The 24,732-nt window shown below is 40.1% G+C and overlaps 1 protein-coding gene across 1 annotated transcript in view; it reads right to left on the reverse strand.

The window, feature by feature from the left end:
• creld1b (cysteine-rich with EGF-like domains 1b) overlaps window positions 1-24,732 on the reverse strand; it is a gene marked incomplete at its 3' end in the record, with an annotated part of 88,142 nt that overhangs the window by 19,337 nt on the left and 44,073 nt on the right. The window contains exons 4-8 of the mRNA XM_080854633.1: window positions 9,173-9,283; window positions 8,189-8,280; window positions 4,618-4,797; window positions 1,640-1,735; window positions 449-532 (exon numbers count right to left, since the gene is read on the reverse strand). Coding sequence (XP_080710759.1) covers window positions 449-532; window positions 1,640-1,735; window positions 4,618-4,797; window positions 8,189-8,280; window positions 9,173-9,283 — 563 coding nt within the window. The remainder of the gene's footprint in view (window positions 1-448; window positions 533-1,639; window positions 1,736-4,617; window positions 4,798-8,188; window positions 8,281-9,172; window positions 9,284-24,732) is intronic.

The raw sequence follows: 24,732 nt of genomic DNA on the forward strand, positions 1-24,732 counted from the left end.
ACTAGGAGGAGTAGCGCTCAATCGGATCATGTGACCTTCTCTTTCAAAAAGGATAAAACCTTTCAGAATCAGATGAAAATGCAATGAAGACAGTAAAAGGAGGATTTCAGAATAGATATAATTCTTTTGACTGGCACAGATTAGATTTAAGAGATATAATGTTCTTGCTGGTTTTGCCCTAGTGTTATGTGTGGACTTTAAGGGCCCTAGACTCAGCATTCTTACAGGACATTTTGGCCAGCAGGTTTTTAATATAATGGCCATTTGAAGATTTTGTCACAAGGTTACTACCAGTGCACAAGGTGTGTTGAAAAAACATAATGTTTGAGATCACTTGTATGTACAGAATATAAAAGGTTAATAATGAAGTAACTGAAGTTTCCCATTAATTGATCAATTGAACATGTAAAGCATCCAATGTCACGTGTAATCTCCCGTCCTTACTAACCTCTGCACTCATAAGATCCATCCGTGTTGAAGCAGTAAGTATTAGATGCACAGCGAGCTAACTCTGTACCACACTCATCCACATCTGTAATAAACACAGATGAAAGATCTTGGTGAGACACATGTATCAAATGGACAGTTCGAATTAATTCACACTACATGACAAAGACCACATTTATAATACTGTACCATCTGTTTTGAGTAAAACTAGGTTTTCTCCAAGTATGAAATTACAGACCATTATTGTGGCTTGAAGGTGTTGATTAACAAACTATCTGGAAACAGATCTGAAACTTTGGCGACAGCAAGTGGTGATCCTCAGGACTCCAAGCCGAATTATCAGTACAGAGTTTGAATGATGACCATTTGATGACAATTTAACCGTGTGATAGAGGACAATTGGAAATGTTGGACAATTTTTGTAATGCTACTCAAATGTGGGCAAGTAAAGGGTTGAACTAGAAACTACAACACATCAATTACAGTGCCCCCTTACATTCTTTTTTTTTTTGAGAATGTCTGGATTACTAAATCAGAGGAGGCTTCTCCTAGTCTACAGGTGCTGCTGTCTAAACAAAGTGCCACTGCAGCTCTCCACCCTCAAACACTCCCTGCTTTCTGCTGCCTGTTCCCACCTTTCTACTGGGTCAAATGTATGGCACATTGCTTACAATGCATCACAAAATGTGGCTTGCCACCCAACCTTCCCATTACTTTGCTAATATTTAGCATCACAAGCGTCCCCTCAACTTAATGATAATAACCCTATAAGTAGAAGCCCCCATTTTGTTGTAAGATCATTCTTAATGCTGGCTATATTCTCACCCATTTAACACCCAGACACTTTTTATGTAAGATGTAATGGACTCCTGCAAATCCCTGATAGCCACTGTACACATAATTCTAAAATGGAGTATAGTAAAAGGAAGTGTACACTCAGGCTTTCCTTTACTTTTGATACTAAACTGAGATCTGATTTTGTCATATTTGTGTTCATTTGTGGTTTCAAGCCAAATAGATATTCTGTGTTTGTGTATACATAGACCAATGACTTAGCCATAATGATGGAGAACCTCAAAGCAATACCACAAAGTTTTATCAAATCAACTGTGTGATGTGTGATTACAACTTAAATCTTCAAAATGTATGATCTGAATGTTTTTCTGATGTCATTCTTCTTCTTGATACTCACCTATACATTTGTTATCATGGAGTATCCATCCTGACTTGCAGTCAAGACAGCTGTAGTCCTCAGGTCCTGTACACTTTCGACATGGGTTGTAGCATGCTGGTATAAAAAGAGAGAGAGAAAAGTCAAAATATAAAGTGAATGAGCATGCAACAACACTGTACTGATTCCAGTGTAAGGAGGTGGGTGTGAAACATTTTAATTTAAAAGATTTTTACAGAAAGTTTTCCTCAGACTGATCTTTTCAGAAGCCCTGAACTGCATGTGATTTGAAAAAAAGAAAACCTTACTCATTATTATGAGATTTGAACTTGTTATTTCAAGATCTCTCAACATTTTAAGATAGTGGGCCCTATTTTAACGATCGGAAACGCAAGTAGGACAGCGCCAAACGCAAGTAGCTGTGTGGGCGGCTCTATGGCGCATTTGCTATTATAACGGCGGAAAAAACACACTTGTGCCCAGCGCAAATGTCAAATGGGTTGGTCCAAAGGAGGTTACTCAGCCATAGGTGTGGTTTGGGCGTAATATGCAATAAACCAATCAGAGCGTCATCTCACATACCCTTTAAGAGCGAGGAGCTCATATTCCATAGCGGCTTGTTATTATAATGGCGGAATTACCTGGAGGAAGACCGTGAGGCCACCAGAACGTGTGTTACCAGAAACAATCACGGCAATATTTTCCCATGCTTGTTTGGAGAAATGTTTCCACTTTTCATTTCTCGTTTGTATTTTTTCAGTTACTAGCATTCGTTTTTTGGTGGCAACATATTTGAAATAAAAGTCACAAAAACATACTTTCCGATGTTTTGGGTTCACCCTCACTGAATCACTAGGTTATGTATGCATGGTAATAATATTGCACCCATCGGCACATGCAGTTCAACCTCACGTCTTCTAAAGTCCTCTAATCTATCCTCATTTATGTCATTGACACATCCATGATTCATGGCAATGATGTGTAAAACACTGGGGGGGCACGTATGTGAATATGGGTGCAGTCTATAGCGCCAAGGACGCCAGGGAACCCATACTTCTCCCAGAACGCCTGTGTTGTACCCGATTCAGCACCCTCCGCGGCAGATGCACCCCCTCGAGGGAGCGCGCACCACTCGCTTGATCGGAAAGGAAAGCAGTTCGCCTAAACAAACGCAGGGAAAAATACTATACTACGATTTCATTATTTGTAAAAGAGATGGAAGAGAAGAGAACATAAGTGATTATAGTCTTTAGAACTGTTCTAAAGAGTACAAACAACCGATGTTTTTCTTCCAAAAACCTCGTATAAAAGCGAACGCAAAAGAACACCTTTTTGTTCTGGAAATATATAGCCTATCCCAGCCATGACTACAAAATGAATTACTTTAATTTTCCTTTGAGCAAGTTGAATGTATTTGACACAGCGTTTTACAAGACTAAATATCGAGGAGGTGCATCTGCCGCGGAGGGTGCTGAATCGGGTACAACACTGCCATTACAATTGACCTGAATCATTTGGGTCAATGTGTACGCTACATGTATGCCTATTTTTTTAAATATCTTGGATATGGATATCACAATGATTTCCTCATGTGGTAAATAGGCTACTTTATTTTCCTTGTAATTATATATGGCTTGCCAAAAAATTGGTGTAAATCTCTCGTGTAGACGAGAGAAGTACAATGTTTTTCTGGTCAACAGCGCACGGCGTTGTTTTGAAACTGCAAAATACCACTTGCGCCAGAGAAACGCCTTCTCTGTTCCGCCCCCGCCCATGTCAGCGCAAGTTCATTTCGACGCGCGCCTCTGGAGGGAAAATCCCGCTGTGCGCCGGGTGCAGGATAGGAATGATACATGCGTCGGTGACAATGTCAATTGCGCTGGGTGCAAGATAGGGCCCAGTATGTTAAGATCCCAGCGATCTAAGACATTTGTATTGCGATCACTGCTTGTGTTCTGTTTGCTACTGTTTTGCTACGTGTTTTCCTATGTTTGTTTTGTTCCTGTGATCAGGCCATGTGCGTTTGTTATTGGTTGCAGACCCCGCCCCCTGCCTTTCCCTGACCTTTTCAGTAACTCACCGGTTTCCCATTTTACCCGTGATTTGTTGGCCTAATTGTTTCCCCTTATTGTTTTCACCCGTGTATTGCTCTGTTCCCATTCATTTCGTTGAAAGTTTGTGCATGAATTCGGTTCACCTGTGTTAATTATCCTTGCCCCAAATTATCGTTGATAGCTTTACCTGAAATGTTTCACCTGTGTAATTCTGTTCCCCCTGCTATATATTGTTCTGTCCCTCTTTAGTTCACTGTTGGATTATAATTCTTTTCAATGCGGGTCTATGCCCGAACATGTCTTTTCCCGAGTGCCTGTGGTATTGTATACGATTTTCTGTTTTGTGATCTTCTGTGTTTTGCCCTTGGAATTCTGTTTGCCTGTTATCTCTTTTGGACTTTCTGATTTTTGCTCTTCTGTGTTTTGCCATTTTGGAATTGTGTTTTTGCCCTTTTTGGACATTTTTGCGTGTTCTGTTTTTGGAAGAAAATAGAATTTTTTCTATAGAGTTTTTTGCAATCTGGTTTGCGATTGGGTCCTTGCCGTGAGAAAGCCTAACATAGTAAGACATAATTTCAAGATGCAATCACGTTATTTCAAGATATTAAGTCATATCAATACAAATTATATTTTGAAATAACATCAACCACTACATGTGGTGAGAGAACAAGGAGCATTGCGGGGATATCGCAGCATTTGAAGACAAGGCCGACGAAGAAGAGAAACTACACTATGGACCATATCTCAAAATCTCCCTTTCTCTCTCTCTCCATCGTAGTGGGTGTGTTTGCTCGAGGTATGTTAGAAAATAAACCGACAACATGGCACAATGGCATAGGAAGTACTAAACATGAACGCATAGAAAATGCAATACAAATGGAAATTTGTATTTACCAATAAAATACCATGGAGCTAGATGTTAAAGACCAGTGCATGCTTTGTTACCTGAGCAGGGGGGCTGTGTTCCATTTGAGCTCTTCTCTCTGTAGTAGCCGTCAGCACATTCTTGGCAGAGGTGTCCTGAGTACCCTGGGTCACAAACACACCCTCCATCTCCCAGACGAGTTCCATCACCTTCACAGCGTCCCAGACCCCCACATGCACCATCAGGTCCTGAGGGACACTCTACAAAAGATATCACACCCAAAAATGAATACAGTGCCTTGCATAAGTATTCACCCCCTTGGATGTTTTACCCTTTTATGGCTTTTATAAATCAGTCATGGTCAATATAAGTTGGCTTTTTGGACAAAAAAAATCACAAAATAGCTCTCTTTAATGTCAAAGTGAAAACAGATTTCTACACAGTTATTTAAATTAAATAAAAATATGTAACGAAAATAAGTGATTGCATAAGTATTCACCCCCTTTAAATAGACTGACCTAATTCAACAGAGGTCCAGCCAATTGGTGCTAGAAGTCTCACAATTACGCCCGACTCACATTGTTGCGTTGGAAGCCGTTGATGCGTCAGGGTTAACGCATCCCCATTCACTTTGCATGGGGTGACGTCATCCTTTGCCGAACTGAATTGTGGCTCCGTTTGTTTCGCGTGCGTTGCGTTTCATGCTTTGCTCGCGACAAGCGTTGAAGAAGGTTCAACTTTTCGACAGGCAATGCATGCGTCAGCCAATCATATTGCCGTTCATGCATACTGACAGCACAGGCACTAGCCAATCACATCCCGTATATGCTCACGTCTACAGAGCGGCAAACTCAAAAAAAAAAAACATGGCTGCCAAACTCCGTAGATGGTCGTATTTGTACCTTCAAGTTGGTTGTTTGACTTTTTTTTGGTTAGATTTTTTAAAAGTTACCGAGAAATAGACACTGTACAATGTAAAAACCCCTTTATTGTAACTGAGAAATACGTATCATAGGATTTGCGAGGTGTCTGAGCACACTGTCTAATGATGGGTTAGGGTTAGCATGCTACTACTCACAGGGTAAAAGCTTACTAATGACGTGATTGGTTTGTTGACCTGTCAATCTCACTATAACGTCTCCGTTATCAACAGAACCCCATGCGCCAAACTCCTCCTCCACCGTCCGTTGCATCAACGCAACAATGTGAGTCGGGCGTTACGATGCAACGGACGGTGGAGGAGGAGTCTGGCGCATGCGGTTCTGTTGATAACGGAGACGTTATAGTGAGATTGACAGGTCAACAAACCAATCACGTCACTAAAAGGGGTTTTTACATTGTACAGTGTCTATTTCTCGGTAACTTTTAAAAAATCTAACCAAAAAAAAGTCAAACAACCAACTTGTAGGTACAAATACGACCATCTACGGAGTTTGGCAGCCATGTTTTTTTTTTTGAGTTCGCCACTCTGTAGACGTGAGCATATACGGGATATGATTGGCTAGTGCCTGTGCTGTCAGTTATGCATGAAAGGCAATATGATTGGCTGACGCATGCATTGCCTGTTGAAAAGTTAAACCTTCTTCAACTCTTGTCGCGAGCAAAGCAAGCAACAACCTTTTTTCTGAGTTGCTTAGAGTGATCTTGGGTCTTAATGGTTTAACAATAGCCAGGAATACTGATTACTGAATACTGAGCAGTGAATGGACCTTCCAGACACAGGTGTCGTTATACTTCAATCACTTGAGACACATTCACTGCACACTGATCCCCATTTCACTAATTGTGAGACTTCTAGCACCAATTGGCTGGACCTCTGTTGAATTAGGTCAGTCTATATAAAGGGGGTGAATACTTATGCAATCACTTATTTTCATTACATATTTTTATTTAATTTACATAACTAAATTAATCAAAGATATTCGTTTGCTAATATTTGCATTTATATAGCCCTTTTCCACTCATAGTGCACTCAAAACACTTTACAGATGAATGCCTCAGACATCTCCCCATTCATACACCAATGGCAGTGGCTTCTATCTAAGTTGCGAACCTGCACATTGGGAGAGATTGGGGGTTCATGGTCTTGCTCAAGGACACCTTGACACTTGGTGAGGAGGAGTCAGGATGGAACTATCAACCTTCTGATTGCTAAATGACTCCTCTACCTCCTGAAACACCATCACCCACAAGGTCTCATACGCTCTAGTTTTCACAAATGTTGTAGCTTTTACGTTCTTTTTTTGTCTATAAAATGGTATTTAGTTTGTTTGTACTAGTTGGCTTGCTTAAGGTGGTTAGGTTGGTTTATTGAGTGGACATTTAGCTATAATGTTAAAAGGAAATGCTTCCACCAACTCACAAGATGGTAAGACAATCCATTCTGACTTCGTGAAATATATAATTAGTCGGACACCCTCTGGGTCTTTACTGTCAGTAGAATGTATTATCTTTGCAGTTGGAGGTGCATTTATGCACATCACCTTTGAACCGTAATGCGTTCAGACTATGCCTCACAAAGCTATCTACATGGCATTTACATTTTTGACACACCTGTCAAATGCCAAAACATCTAGTTCCCTGTAAAAACGCCAATCTTAATGACCCTCCTGGAGGGACAGTATGAAGTACCAACCAAATGTCTATGTATTGCAATAGTGGGACACCCTGTAGACTGCTTCAAAGAGTAGGATCGAAAAGTTCTCTTTTGCGGTCTCCTCAGGAAACATCCATACTAAAAAAAGGCACCACCTTCAGGAGCAAAAATGGTCAAGTGGGTCAGGTGCTACAGGGCTGAAAATATTTTGTACTAGTCTGAAGTTATCAAAACGGCCTTCTCAAATAGGGGGTAAGTGTACCCTGAGACAGAAGTCTTTCAATTCTTGAAATTTGGAGATACAATTTTGAATACCTTTCTTTGAGATGTTTGGGCGTCTTATATAAGCAAACAAGGAAATCTGAGATTTCACATGGAAAGACCCTAACACAATATACGTCTTGTGAGACCACAGCATCAGTGTTGACAAGTTGGGAACAGTAACATTGTCATTTTTCTTAGATGCTTTTTAACATTTCATAAACATTTTCAGAATGTTTCATAATGTTTAACAGAAGCATATTGTTTCATGTAGGCTAGACAAAATATCGGTCATGGGAATGGGCACGAAATGAACAATTTAATTTTCATTCACTGTGCCTAAATTCATGATTTTCTGACATTATTCGCCTGTACATTTATTATAATGAAACAATTTGACCATACAACTCAACTGCTTGTTCAGAACTAGGCAGGCTAACACGGCTCTATCTAGGGGTGCCTCCTAATATGACACTTTGCAGCTTAGCTAATGAAGAGTAAGTTGGGGTAAAGACGCCTGTACTATTTCTATCTGGAAAAACTGCAGATATTGTTAATCATCAGGAAACCTTTTTTGATTATCGATGTATGAAAAATCATCAATCCCAAGCCTAACAAGAACATTTGGATTTTATTTGACCTACAACATGAGGAGTACTGAAATGTTTTATTTTGTCCAAGGGACAAAAACTCCCTTTTAAGAATTCAATAACATTCAACTCATACACTGAATTTCCCTAAAGGGATTAATAAAAGTGTATCTATCTATCTGAGCAGAAAGGATGGGTACATACGTGCACAGTCAGGCCCAAAGTGTCCTGGAGGACAGCACAGTCTAAGCTCCTGGATGCATAACCACTCCAAAAGATCTGGAGCCTCCAGCTGCCTGTGAACATAAGGAAATAAAACAATGAAAATTAAGTAAGGGATAATGTATTGTCCGGAGGTCATTCTACAAAAATAATTCCCGACGGGGCGAACAACACCCCGACGCGCAGCGGAGGGTGTTGTTTCGTCCAGAAGGGAATTATTTTTGGAGAATGACCGACGGAACGATAGAAGACATTCCTCCAACATACCTCTTTTTAATGATTTAGGTGCCGTTTCATGTGTCCCGTTTAGAAATAAATAGTTCTTCAAGCAAATAGAACTTTGAAGTTTCAGGTGTTGCATAGCAACCCATTACTTGCTGACTTCAAATTACTCTCTACTGTTGCGTTAAAATGACTGGACTTCTGGCGGAATGATATGAAAGATGTGAATTAGAAGTACAAAACCCGTTGCCAATGACAGCGGTGATTATCTTTGGCAGAGGTCTGCTAGCAGGAATTAATGTATGGGTATGACGTAGGGATGGCCCATTCAAATCAACGGTACTTTTTGGAACGTTCTGAAGAGCCGTATAATAAGAGTCAATAAAACAATGAAAATCCACTTTAAACTGACCTTAACAACTCACTGCACAAATAGTGTATACCATTCTACAGACACCCACCTGCACAACTGCTGGAACTGCTGCTATGACTTCCAACTTACATGTGTTTGTCTGTCTGTGTCAGGTGTGCTTGTTTGTTAGTGAAAATAATGTGTACATATGTATATGTTCCCTTGTATATATGCATATATTTGAAGAGTGTGTAGTGTTTTTGTGTAAGCATTTTCACTAAACAATCACTGGTCCTGTTCCTCTTGTGTAAGTAAAATTTTTACTTTTAACAAATATTTAACATGCAAACTAGCTTACTTCACAGATATGAAAGCATAACTGGTACACGTACCTGTGGAACCACCATGTCTCCACCTGGTCTTCTATCTGCTCCAGTAGTTTGTTGCACTCAAAGTCAGACGTCTCACAAGCCGTCTCCACGATTTCTAACAGACGGGTTTCACTAGAAGGAAAGAAATATGTTTTGTGCAAATCCCTTGCCCTTATATATACTTAGATATATGCATAGAACCAAAACTATAATTTTTATAATCAGCTAAATTCATGTATATAGCGCCATTAACAACTGACATTAAGTTGCTTTGCACAAAAGCATCTGCTTAATACCTGACTTTACTTTTACATTTACAGATAAATGACAGATACATCAAACAAACAGAAACTTAATGTTACACTTTTTGACAGGGTTCAATAGTAATAGCAGAACTTCATAGCATTGCTGTACCTAGCAACAGGAAACTGTCATAGTTGCACAAAAAGGGAAACGCTTCAGTGCGCGCGGTACAGGCAATAAGTTGGCAGAGACAGGTACAATTAATTAGTGAGGGGTTTGGTTTAAGCTGACCAATAGCATTGTGGAGCAATACCTTTAAACTGAATGCGTCAGACCAGATTACAGCGTAAGAAGATGGATATATCGTCACAGGATGGACAGTGTTCATCAGAAGCGCTTTTATAAGACATCAACCCTAGTGCTTCTTCGGTTGTAAACTTGCAAGAACTGTTTAAAAATGCCCCTAGCGACATCCCTTCAGACTAACTCATACTGTTAATTAGGGTGGGGATTTTGAACCTGTACAATAAAATAGAAATACAGTATCTAACCTAATATCTTATTTAATAATCTAAATTTGTGTAATACAACAGACTTGCATCTTGAGAGAAAGGTACTGAAACGCTTAGCTTCCATCTTTGATGAAATGTTAAATGTTTCAGCAGACATTCTGGCACTTGTTGCCGTGAGCCTTGTGAGAGCAGAAGAGGTCGACTCTATTTTCTATGGAAATACAACTATTTGGATGGAATCCAAGGTTTTTTTTAGTAGGCTACTTTCACCCCCTTTCCCAAATGTGAATGATTGATTGTAAGATTTGAATGCAACGACATATTAGGTTTATCTCAGGTATCTATGGTATTCAACAGCATATTAGGTTCATCTCAGGTATCTACAGTATGGTATTCCTCCATTTCCTTCACCTGGGTTTTTGACCCCCATGCGTAAGAAGCAACAGCAGCAGTAACCACTAGTCTACATGGATGGGGAATGCAGAAGATCAGGGAGGTTGTGAGCTGTGTTTGTGTTGTTGAATTTGAACCTGAACGCAAGCATTCCGCTGCGGCCAAGAAAATAGATCTTCTGTGGAAAACTTGCTGGGGTTGAATTTATTTTGCCTTGGCCTAATTAGACTATAATTTTCAAATAGAAATAACAAGATGTGTCATTATTGTGCATTTACATGATATCCGTTTACTGCTGACTGAGCATTTAAGTCTTCGCATGGACTCAAGTCTTCAAAGGAGTTTAACCTATCAAAACAAGCATTTTATTCTTTTTTTTAAAAGCCTGCCAGGATATGTGCTTACCACGAGGATATTCAAGACATGGGTAAATGCAATTAATACAGGTTTGCTCTTGGTTCCTTGCTTATACAGAAACATGCTCCACTCTTCCAATAAAGGAAGTGTGATATTTTTTGACCGATTAATCAGATGTGGCCAGTGACGTTGTAATTGGTCAGCTGTGGCCAGTGACGACTTGTGATTGGCGCATTCAACTGTTTCAGAGAAGAACATGTCACCACACCTATATCCAAACTCCACGCCTCGGCGGAAAGTTAATTGTATGGCAGGAGTTTACCTGGCCACCTGGACAGAATTTTTGCAGTTTGTTTCTGTAAGCAGTTTCTGCACAAGAGGAAGAGAGTGCATGATTCTTTACCATAAATGTATTTATTACTCTTTCATGATCTAAATGAGGGTTATACTAGGGTGACAACTGTGACATCTGTATGGGGCCGAATATGTTTGATTTCCCCTTGATTACAGCTTGTTATTTGGACAAAAATCATAAAAACTGCCAAACTGCAAGACTGCAGTTCATTCTGCAAGATTCTTTTCGTTCGTGGTAATTCGGTGGTGGAATGACCTACCTAGTGCTGTCCATCCCTTTGTTCACTTGAGTTGTGGTATTATTTGTCCTCTTCTTCTTCTTGATGATTATCATTATTATTTTAATAATAATTATTAATATTATCAGTAGTAGTATTTTAATGATAATTGTTGGTTTTAATATGATATCTCTGTAATTCACTATTATCTTATCAAATGTTTTCTAGATGCTTTGGACAAATTGATAAATACCTGAACTATGCACGATTAAGTGTGTTCACATTAGGACATCCTCAGCTGTCAGAGTCATATGAAATGGCATGAAGTCTAACTCTTGTCAACTCTAAGGAACTGAACCATCACATGCCAGGTGTAATGCTTGGGCCTCAACTGACTTCAAACGACTTGAACTGAAATCTTTCTGTCCGACCCTTTTCCATATGAAGCTGTTGAACTTTATGCTCACACAGGGTCGTCCCACAATCATCCATAAATGGTGAACGCAAAATAGCTCATAAGTATGCTAACATTTCTAAGGAACCTTTCTTGTGTTATCTTTGAGGGATGGAGAAAGAAGTCTAGGTTTGCAGAGTGTGAGGTTTGCATGGAGTGAAATGTTCTGTATTAACTTGTTCAAGGTTAAAGGTATACCTTTTGTCTTGGCGGGCTTTAGACAGCAAATCATATGGAGCACCAAGTTTAAGTTTAACAGAGATTTTCATATACAGCATTCTGTGCTACGAAATGTACTAATTTATTACAAAACCATGTTAACACCGTAATGCATTTTGCATTGTTCTAAGGCTGATGATCTATTGATTGGAAGTCTCTGGTGCTTGTATTACTGTGCTACTGTGCTGAAGGCATCCACTTCCAGATTGATCCCTATCAGATATCAAATCTGGACATGAATGTTTCAGCCCGGCACTGTATCAAGGGTTTTGAATGCCAGGTAGTCCCTGAAGTAGCATTTTCAGAGCAGCGTACAGCCTTCAGGGTACATTTAATACTGTCTAATAATGATGTAATTATATATTCTAATATTATCACTGTTATTTAAGGGAAACTTACATGGCAACTTTGTTTTTCAGCAGCTACTGCACATGATCAAACAGCATTATCTGGGCTTGTGATAGGTAGGGATGCCTCTTTTAAAAAATCTCATGCTTATAGCTTAAGTAAGCGGCTTGAATCACACCTTGAATAGTGAGAATGCAGAGCTTTCCTAAAATGAAACTCTATACCCCCTAGTGGCCACTGATGGTTGTTCTGCACGGCCCAAAAGCAGGTCTGCATATTTCAATCACTCTCTGTGTATGAAAACGTTGGAAAACATAGTTTGACATTTTGGAATAATATCGACACTCAGCAATAAAGTGGGAGTTAAAGGGATATGTGTCAATGAAAATATTTCTCAATATTTTAAGTTTTTCCTCTCAAGTCACCTTCAAATGCTCAACTCACCTTCAAATGCTCAACTCAGCAAATATGTAAACAATTGTATCAACACATGTTGCCTACCAATACGTTCTTCCATGAAATGTAACACGCTAGTTAGCTTGCGATCATCCTAAAATTGAATTGAAGCGAATAGTAAATCTAGCTCATCAGATACCTGATGTTTACCTCAGTTATCAGCATGTCTGGTGGGGAGCGGTACGGTTTGAGGGCCGTAAGAGAGGCTGCTTCAGCTGCATTAGAAGGGGACGACGCGTGACGAGACTTCTCTTGCTGCTCCACTAGTCCAATGTGTAAAATGGGATCATGTTTCCAGAGGCTTTTATATTTATTATGATTATATTTATATTTAACTGTATTACTATGTCTATCTTCTATTATTCTTTTTATACTTTTTCTTTAGAGAAAACATTATGTAAAACAGAACCTCCACACACCTCTTGCACATACACGCTCTCTCACACACACACACACACACACAAACCCACACGCCCTTCAAACACACTGGAATACTTTTTCACAATTATTCACAAGACGTTCAATTATACTAGTGAAAGACCGATATGGGTTTTTCAATGGCCAAGTCCGATGCCAATATTTTCATGAACATGAAGGCGGATATATAAAGCGGATATGTTGGTTTTTGTGGGGGGAGGGGGTTGCATCTAAAAATACAACAAGTAAATACTACAAATAATAACAAATGACACATTAAATTGCTAAACTTGAAATAACATTTATTTTACATTGTTTGTCTGCATTACAGACATAAACTTTTTTATGAATACAAAAATAATAAAAACTTTTAGCGAACGAAATGTTTAAATACATGCATAAATAAAATAAATAATAAAATTTGTGTAGCAGCAACAGTAGTAGCATCCCTTCTCTCGGAGGTAGGAGCATGTCTCTACGTAGCTCAACTTCAGATAACTCTTCAGGACACAGCATAGTTCTCTCCAATCACATTTGTGAGATACATCTGTTACAGGAATATTATGTAAAGTAACAAGTGCTTTTGCAATCGTAGACAACCCCAGAGGGTTTGAAACACTGCCAAGTTAGCTTTGTGTATTGAAGCACAGACAAACACACACACACACACACGGCAGAGGGAGAGACACGCACACAAGTGCAGAAACATTTTGTTAGCTAGAAGTCCATAACATTGCTGGTAAGCTGACAACATTAACGCTAGCTTTTGGACTGCTTTTATCGTAAGGTCACTTGTTGAATCAAAGCTATCTGTAGTCCAATAGGAAATGTAACCGTTTGTAACTAACGTTTGGTTTCTTATAACCATCAAATCAACCGTTTACGATAGCAAATTGTTGACTTGAAAGGACAGGTCCATCAATCCTTTTTTCATTCTCTGCCTCAGCTGGCAGCAGGTGCTGCTGGCTTGGCCTACTTGAGAATAGTTCTGCTAGCTGGCTATTAATGTTACTCTACTGCGGGCAAACTTAGCGCATGAATATGAGTACCATGATGAGGAAAATATGTTTATGATTTGTAACATGCTAACAGTCTGTATATATATTATGTACATCTACCAAATGCTCGACCACTAATTCACTTTTTCTATTTGTGGAGAATCCACAAAATGTTTAGAGATTTAAATACACTGACTTCTGAATGTAAAACCTGAATGTAAGGTTTTTAATGAGAAATACATTAATAATTTAGAACAAATGCATTTAAGCCTGAAACTGCCTTGCCTTCCCCCGTTTCACAGCTTTTGGGTATTTAATTTACTCCAGTCTGTTGCTTGGGTGCTTACTTATTTAAACTACGAAAAGCTATTGCATCATGTATCAGTATGCAACAATTGCATACCTTCCACACCCAAGACCAACGTACCCTCCAAATGTATTGTTGTATTGCTTCATTTATTTATATTCCTTGACATTATTTTTTTTCCTTTGCTGTTAATTCAAGCAACTGATGTGTAATTGCCAAATTACAAAATTTAAAATATTATATCTAAATACTGAATGTTCATGTAATATGTACCAAAAGTAAGAGCAATATGTAAATAATAAATGTAAGTGTATATATTAATATAAATTTAATATATAAAATTGCATATATAAATATACATGTATCACACAAATGTTACTGGTTAATGTTGAGATATACAAATTGTAGGCCACATTTGCGAATTGCCCATACCTTCCTTTAATTAATGTCATATTTAGAGAGGCAAGATACAGTAGCCGCCATGACTGGGGTCTGGCTCCATATGCTACCCTCAAGTCAAACTTCGATACATTCTCAGTGTTGACAGGTTTGTGAAAAATGTCTAATCCAAGCTTTGACCACAAGCTGCAGAACAGTAGCATAAAGAAACCAAAAATGTGTCATGGCATCCTGACCAGCCACCAGCAGTGGGACTTGGATCTACCCACATACAGCTGGTCCAGTAGGCATACCAGAGTCATGTTCGGATTGAGCTCCAGACTCCAGTGGACTTTGTGTTCGAGCTACTTCTACCATATCTGGGAATGGTTGCGGTCTACCAGTATGTTGTTGCCAGCGTCCTCGTTTATGCTATGGTGTGCTGGGTAGGCAGCATAAACAAGAGGGATGCAGGGCGACTGGACAGGCTGGTGAGGAAGGCGGGAGCTGTTGTTAACTGGACTGCTTCACAACAGTGGCGGGGAGAAGGACCCTGAGTAGGTTGCTGACTATTTTGGACAATGACCACCACCCACTACACAGAACTCTCAACAGACAGAAGAGCATATTCAGTTGGAGACTCCTGTCACTGTCATGCTCATCGGACATCCCCAGGAGGTCCTTTGTCCCCAGGGCAATTCAGATTTACAACGCCACGCAAAAGGGGAGGGGGGTCTTTCCTGCATTAGTCTACCTCAGTCTGCCCTCCCCTTCTCCTCTCATCCCATTATATACCAACCCACTGTCCATCCATTCACTGGGTATACTAGCCCCATGCACAGGCTTAACCACTTACATATTCTGCACTCTCTCTTTGCACTATCCACACACACACTCAACCACAAGAACACTATCTTTGCACTATCCACACCAGCACAAGAACACTATCTTTGCACTATCCACACCAGCACAAGAACACTATCTTTGCACTATCCACACCAGCACAAGAACACTATCTTTGCACTATCCACACCAGCACAAGAACACTATCTTTGCACTATCCACACCAGCACAAGAACACTATCTTTGCACTATCCACACCAGCACAAGAACACTATCTTTGCACTATCCACACCAGCACAAGAACACTATCTTTGCACTATCCACACCAGCACAAGAACACTATCTTTTTGCACAATCCACACCAGCAACACAAGAACACTTTCCTCCTGGTCATCCACACTGTCACAATAATTGCATTCTGTACCATAGGGTCAGACCCATTCTTGCATCTGTAAACACCCCCACTCCACCACCCCATTGTAATAATACTTTTTTCTTACTATAATCTGATACCTAATATTGTTATACATATTTTGTTGCATTATGCTTGATGCTGAATTTCCCACTGTACTATTTTCTATCAAATAATGCTTTAGACACGTGTCTACCTAATGCTTAAAGTATTTTATGCACTAACCTTTTTTTTTTAACTAAACAGATGGTGTGAAAAACAAAAACATGAATAAAACATAAATAAATCATTACATTCAATGTATTAATACACTAACTGAAACTGATAGTTTCCCCTGTATGATGTGCCCCACTGCTAAAATATGACTGCATTGGAAAAAAAATTGCTGACGGCAAATGAGCCAGTGAGTTCATTGATCCACTAACTCAATGGACCTTATTCTCGAACGCAGTTATGAAAAAGTTAAGTAGAAATGTCTTCCACAACAGAACCTCCACCTATGCACCTGCGTTAACGGGACCGGTGCGCGCTTTCTGCTTTGACACGATTTTGATCAGTCTCAAGTTGCTTTCACGTTGCCTGTGGATTCTGTGTGCACACGGCTCTATAGTATATTTGACAAGGCCTTCCCTATGTGTTATTATTATGTGCAATAGACACATTTGAGATGACACACTAAAGATGACTTCCACCAACTCCATTTGTAAAGTACATAGTGTAATGTGTACTGAATGAAATTACATCATTATACATTATATGTAAGAGACGACCATACCAACTGAGTTAACAAAGCATCCTAATGTGGAACAGTCAAGAAAATACAGTCTAGGGTTAAAAACAGTCAAATTACAAGGTGTGGAGGGCAGAATATGGCAGAACCATGCTAGTGGCTCTTCACAATCATGTGGAGAGCTAAAAGAGCAAGTGTGAGGAATGCTGTGCCTTTAGAAGATTCCAAAAGCACTCTTGTTGTAATATGATTTTCTTTGATTAAAAAGCTGCACCAACTAAAGCACAGCGGAGAGATGTTTTATGCACTCCTCTGGTAACATGGACAAGGAGAGCTGCAGGGTCTTTCTTCTCCTGACCCACAGCTGTGCTGGTGGTGTCTTGCTGGGCATTCTGCTGCAAGCAGTCTGGAGGTGGCTGTAGAACAAGGAGAGTTGTGTGGACAAGAGGGACAGAAAGACTATTTTCTGTTGTCAGACATGCTGTACAGCAAGGACATAGGACAAGTTAACAGGTTGTACATACAGGTGAGGGTTCCTGCTGCAGTAACGTGCTGTTAGTTCGACCCAGACAAGTCGGCTGCATTATGTTATTATGGATTAGAGCTGGAGGACAGAGACTTCTAGAATCAGATCAAGAGCTGATGTGATTTCTAGAGTTTATATTTCTTCCACTATGCCATTACATTTGATGTATTTGCAGTGGTGTATATGCATTTTTTTAAGATCCATTGCAGGTATGAAAAATAATGTCATCCTGAAAGGCTTTACAATTGCAGGGAGTATTGGGTCTTCAGTAACAAAGGCAGTCTGACCTGAGGACACACAAACAATCAAGCAGAAGATGTGAAGAGTGTCCTCAATGACAAGATACTCCAAAGGACAAATGCCTTTAACCCTCCACAGCTCTTTGACCTCTGACCTCAAGGCTATAGAGCTACTACGAGGCCTTTCACCCACCACAGCCTTTTGACCTCTGACTTCAAGGCTATAGAGCTACTATGAGACACGCATTGTTGATGTTGCACTTGGATTTGCACCATTTAAAAAGTGAAATTATTGTAGTTTGTGGTGAAGAGGTCCATTCAAACATATGTTGTAGAAATGGAGTTGGAGCTGTGTTCATGCTCTGTTGGACAAACTGGAGTGCCTTGCTAAGATCAGTCAGCAGTACAAAGATGTACAGCTGTCAAGAAATGACAAGTCAACAAGTCTAGAAATGAGAGCAGAGCTTGCCAAACTGAAATGAAATAAGGATTTTTCAGTGTCTGCTGCCCTGTGTTTTACTGAAACCTGGCTTGGCGAGTCCACCCCTGACAGCATTTTACACCTGGCGGGCTTCCAACTTGCCCAGGGATTTCTCTGCAGCTGTTTACGTTCCACCCCAAGCTGACACCTTCGGTCACATCCAACGCCCCACGCCTTCGCCTGCTTAGTGTTCGTCATGTCCTGAGACTCCTGGCTATCCTTAGCGCCAACGCAAGTGGCAGCTTTTCATGTAGCTCTGGTGTTTTGTAACCATGTACGTATTGTTTGTGAGTTGTATGTATTTATGTGCTGAGGTGTGTTGTTTTGTGTTTGTCATGTCCTGGTAGCCTACATGTCATGAGACTACTGGCTATCCCTAGCGCCAACACAAGTGGCAGCTTTTTCATGTAGCTCTGGTGTTTTGTAATCATGTATGTATTGTTTGTGAGTTGTATGTATCTACGTGCTGAGGTGTGTTTTTTGTGTTTGTGTTTGTGTTTGTGTCTATCAAAAGTATTACAATTGTTTTGGTTGTTCAGAACTTGCTACCATTGCACATTTCTATTAGCTCAAATATTAAGCAGAGCCCGGTTTTGCATGCTGACCAGCTCCAACTATTCACTATTTTTAATTATCTTTTAAGGTTATTTGGTAACGTGTATACTATTTGACATCCGGCTTCGGTGGCTACGGCCGAACACCACTGTGGGAATATCCCTTACCTACCCCACTCGCACTCGTACTACAACCCGAATTCCGGAAAAGGTGGGACGTTTTTTTAATTTGAATAAGCAAAGCATTTTATGCACAAAATGAGCTAATTTCAAATTTGATTCCTGCTACAGGTCTCAAAATAGTCTGAACGGGGGCATGTTTACCATGGTGCAACATCTCAACAGTTTGAAGACGTCTAGGCATCAAGGTTATGAGTGTCTTATGAGTGAGTTTTGGTGTTGGAATTTGGTCCCATTATTGCCTTGTATAGGTTTCTAGCTGCTGAAGTGTTTGTGGTTGTTTTTGACGTATTTTTCGTTTAATGATGCGCCAAATGTTCTCTATAGGTGAAAGATCTGGACTCCAGGCAGGCCAATTCAGCACCCTGGCTCTTCTAGGATGAACCCATGCTGTTGTAACAGCTGCAGTATGTGGTTATGCATTGGCCTGCTGAAATACACAAGGCCTTCCCTGAAATAGACGTCGTCTGGAGGGGAGCATATGTTGCTCTCTTGATAGGATGATAAGTCTTCCAGTGTCAACTCCCGCTGAATATTTATCGGCCAGAAAATGCAATGAGTTTGCTGAGTCTTTCAGAGATAAAATTTAACAATTTTACAAATCGGTCTGCACAAAACACATTACCTTTATATACTGCTGAAATGACCTTAATACAATTATTGACCTTCTGACCCTTGAAAAAAATTGTCTCGCAATTAAACTTATCTACCTGCTGTTTAGATCCTTTTTCTACTAAGATTTTCAAACAGTGCTTAGATTATTTATCCAAAGACCTGCTACAAATTGTCAACTGTTCGTTCTCATCTGGCATTTTCCCACAGGGTCTAAAAACTGCTGTTATTAAACCCCTACTAAAAAAGAGCACTCTAGATTCGTCTGTACTTAATAACTACAGACCAATATCAAATCTACCATTTATAGGTAAGGTCATTGAGATGGTTGTCTATCAGCAGCTTAATAGCTTCCTCAATAGTAATGATCGCTTTGATATATCTCAATCGGATTTCGCCCAAACCACAGTACTGAGACGGTGCTAATTAAGGTGGTAAATGACATTCGCCTGAACTCATACACAGGTAATGTATCAGTTTTGGTTTTATTGGATCAAAGTGCTGCATTTGATACCGTAGACCATTCTAAACTCCTCAAAAAAAGTTCGGAAACGTTTCTTCAGTCGATTACTACCCCCCCCCCCTTTAATAATACCAATTGGTATTGTATTGTATATCGTTGGAAAGCCTGATTAGTCACCTTTACAACGAGGTACAACGTAAGGATCATGCATTCGTGGAATGAGCAACACAGCTAACCGTGTGGGTAGCAGCCCAATTTTTTTTTTAAAAAGTTCGGAAAAAAAAAGTTTGGAAATGTTTCTTCAGTCGATTATCCCTCTCTTTTAATAATACCAATTGGCATTGTATTGTATATCGTTGGAAAGCCTGATTAGTCACCATTACAACAAGGTACAACTTGTAAGGATCGTGGATTCGTGGAATGAGCAACACAGCTAACCGGGTGGGTAGTGGCCCAAAACAATGTGCCAAAACCCCCTGCAATATTCATCTGTTGGTATTCACTCTTGTTTTGAGGTGCTTGGTGGATTTGATGATTCCCCCACAGTATTAAGAAAAAAACAACACATTTAGACCATTTTTACACTTTATTCATTTTACACTGTCGGGGACCTCAGTAGCATGTGGATCGTGCATTCGTGGAATGAGCAACACAGCTAACCGTGTGGGTAGCAGCCCAAAAATGTTTGCCAAAATCCCCTGCAATATTCTTCTGTTGGAATTTAGTGAGATATCGGAAAGAGATTCTGGAGCCAATGGCGACCCCATATCTCCAGAATCTGGGACCTGACTCCATCCTCCAGGATGACAACGCTCGCCCCCACAGAGGCAGGATCATCACAGAGTACCTCCAGAACTTGGGAATGGAGAGGATGGAAAGGCCTGCCGTGAGTCCAGACCTCAACCCAATTGAATACTTGTGGGATCAGCTTGGGCGTGCTGTACGTGCCAGAGTGACCAATGCAACCATGTTGGCTGACTTGCTACAAATTCTGGTTCAGGACTGGGATGCCATCCCACAGGAGGTGCCAAGCTGTTGTGGCTGCGTATGGATCTTCCACATCTTACTGAGGTCCCTGACAGTGTAAAATGAATAAAGTGTAAAAATGGTCAATATGTGTTGTTTTTTCCTTAATACTGTGGGAGAATCATCCAATCCACCAAACATCTCAAAACAAGAGTGAATACCAACAGAAGAATATTGCAGGGGATTTTGGCAAAAAGCAAGTTGTACGTCGTTGTAAAGGTGACTAATAGGGCTGGGCGATTCACCCCAAAAAAAAAAATCTCCGATTTTTTCATAAAAAACTCGATTCACGATTCGATTCACCCCCCCCCCCCCCCCCCCCACCGGTAAAATAATTTCCAAAACACATTTATTTTCATTTTAAAAAGTGCAAAAACTATATTCATATGAATTCATTTAACCTCATAAGAAGCACTTCATTAGGTCTACAAAAAAATTAAGATTTTAAATGACACCTATATGATAGCCTAGATCAATATTGTCCAACTAACACTACAGCATAGATATTCAAAAGCTTATTATACTATAGTCTTACTGATCTGATAAAAAACCGCATTGAAAAAACAAAGGGAAGGCAAACAGTACCTCTGCTTCACTGAAGGGGGCATGCGAGAGCCCACCGGTCGGGGATAATTATTCAGCCATTGCTCTACTACGCTGCCTTACTACCACCGTCAGCGTATTTCAGCCACTGACGTGGCTGGCTCCCCATTATTCGCAATGAGCCACCTACTGCAACATGCCCTTGGTGTAGCTGTAGCTGCTGTTGTGGTGGATGTTATTTCTTCCTCCCTAGATGTTCTCTAGACTGCACCTTTGCTTGAGGTGATGCAACAGCAATGAATCGGCACATTATTTTAGCTTTCGTTTATCTGCGATAATGGCGTGTGGTCAACTAAGGCGGTTTCAACTCTTGATTCGCGCTCAAAATATTAGAACTTTATAACCTTTGCATTCGCCGGCAAAGTATTAGAACTTTGTATTCGCTGGCAAAATATTAGAACATTGTATTCGTGCGCAAATTGTCATTGTTGTATTAAAATTCTAAGAACTTTATGTTACCCTCTCCCTTATCCCACTGTTCGTGTTGGCGTTCCAAGCTATTATTAACCATGACGGGCGCAATATACGGGAGATTTGCTCCGCAATGTCACTCGCCAAGTGGCGGAGCATCGGAGACAATTTAGTCGCCAGCCCAAAAATCTACACGCCATTGGCGCTTGGCGGGTGCCAATTTCGAGCCCTGCTACAGAGGTAGTGGCACCTTTCTTTGGCACAAGCCCATCTCTCTCCCCGTGTGTTTCACTTGCCATGTTTGTTTGTGGATGAGGTGGGAGTGGGACGAGACAGGAAATACACTACGGAAAGTCTGCAGGGGTCTTGGCGAATGTAAAAATGAAATGCTTGCGCTATGTGCTTAGTGATACGGACAGTGGATAAAAAAAAAACACACAACAAACAAACAAACAAAAAAAATCGTAAAACTCGATTTCCTTAAAAAACGAATCTTGTTGACGTTCCAACTCGATTTTAAAATCGTATCGATTTTTTGCCCAGGCCTAGTGACTAATCAGGCTTTCCAACGATATACAATACAATACCAATTGGTATTATTAAAGGGCAGGAAAAATCGACTGAAGAAACGTTCCAAACTTTTTTTGAGGAGTTTATATTATTAGATAGACTTGAAAAATGGGTTGGACTCTCTGATACGGTCCTTCACTGGTTAAGGTCATACCTGCAAGACAGAGATTATTTTGTTTCCATTGGCAACTTTGTCTCCCAGAAGGTTAACATGATATGTTGAGTTCCTCAAGGATCAATCCTTGGCCCTCTCCTATTTAATCTTTACGTGCTACCCTTAGGAAAACTACTGCGAGACAACAATATTGGCTACCATAACTATGCCGACGATACTCAAATGTACTGTACATTGCCCTCTCACCGGCTGACTATAGTCCAATTGATTCCCTATATCACTGTATCTCACTGATAAATGACTGGATGTCCCACAATTTTAACAACAGCTAAACAAGGACAAAACAGAGGTAGTTGATTTTGGTCCCAATAAAAACGAGATAATTAAGGTCAGTGCCAATCTAAAAACCCTATCACTACAGACTACAAATCAGGCCAGAAACTTGGGTGTTATATAAGATGCTGACTTACACTTTTAAAACCAAATTAATTTACTCACCAAGACAGCATATTACCACCTTAAAAATATAGCAAGAATAAGAGGCCTTCTATCTAAACCAGACCTGGAAAAGCTTATCCATGCTTTTATATCAAATATACTCGATTACTGCAACGGGCTTTATACCGGCCTTCTTAAGAAAACCCTCCAAAAACTACAGCGTGTTCAAAATGCAGCTGCAAGGGTTCTCACAAAAAAATTATTATATATATGACCACATCACACCAGTTTTATTAAAAAAAAAAAAATGTATTGGTCTACAAAATCCTAAATGGTTTGTGCCCAAAATACCTCCTAGATCTTCTTTCTCCCTATCAACCATCAAGAACCCTTAGGTCGTCTGGAAAGGGACTGCTTACTGTTTATAGACCTAAGACAAAACATGGTAATGCATCATTCAAATATGTTGCTTCTTATTCCTGGAACAAACTCCCAGAAACACTTAGATGTGCCCCAAATGTTGCTACTTTTAAATCAAGGCTCAAAACTATCTTGTTTTATCAAGCCTATGACCACTGATTTGATTCACCTGTCTAAACTGTGAGTCCTGTATTCCATGTGATGGTGTTCTTCCCGTGCTTTCTTGTCTTATCTTGTATTTTTATGTTGGTCATCTTCTTTTGGCATGTTTCATTTACTCTTAAATAATTAATTCTTTATTGTTTCTGCTATTGTTGATGTAAAGCACATTGAGTTGCACATGTGCATGAAATGCGCTATACAAATAAAATTGCCTTGCCCTGCCTTGCTCTAAAACCTTTATATACCTTTTAGCATTCATAGTGCCCTCCAAAACAGGCTAGCTGCCAATACCGTATGCACTTATGCACCCCCATACAATCATAGATGCTGGCTTTTGAACTGAACGCTGATAACATGATGGAAGTTCTTCCTCCTCTTTTGCCCGGAGGACATGGTGTCCGTGATTTCCAAGAAGAATGTCAAATTTGGACTCGTTAAGACCATAGAACACTATTCCACTTCAAAATAGTCAATTTTAAATGAGCCTTGGCCCACAGGACAAGACAGTGCTTCCTTCATATGGCTTCCTTTTTGCATGATAGAGCTTTAGTTGGCATCTGCAGATGGCACGGCGGATTGTGTTTACCGACAGTGGTTTCTGGAAGTATTTCTGGGTCCATTTAGTAATGTCATTGACACAAATCATGCCGATGAGTGATGCAGTGTCATTTGAGGGCCCCAAGACCACGGGCATCCAATTAAGGTCTTCGGCCTTGTTCCTTACGCACATAGCCTGGGTGCCATCCGTTTTCTACGCGTTCCACTGATTGCTGCCTTCTCGCTGAACAAACTGTCTGGGATCGCTCCACCCGGTTAGGTCTGGTTATGATGTCACGTAATGAGCTGAACCATGTGGGGCGCGCTGGAGTGTGTACAAAACGAATGGCACCCAGGCTATTACGCACAGTGATTTCTCCTGTTTCTCTGAATCTTTTGATGATGTTATGCACTGTAGATGATGAGATTGCAATTTGACGTCAACAAACATTGTTTTTAAAGTATTCCACAATCTTTTTTTGCATTCTTTCACAGATTGGAGAGCCTCTGCCCATCTTTTCTTCTGAGAGACTCTGCCTCTCTAAGACATCCCTTTTATAGCTAATCATGTTACAGATCTCATATCAATTAACTAAATTAGTTGC

This window comes from Sprattus sprattus, assembly GCF_963457725.1.
Source record: "Sprattus sprattus genome assembly, chromosome: 16".
Lineage (NCBI taxonomy): Eukaryota > Metazoa > Chordata > Actinopteri > Clupeiformes > Clupeidae > Sprattus > Sprattus sprattus.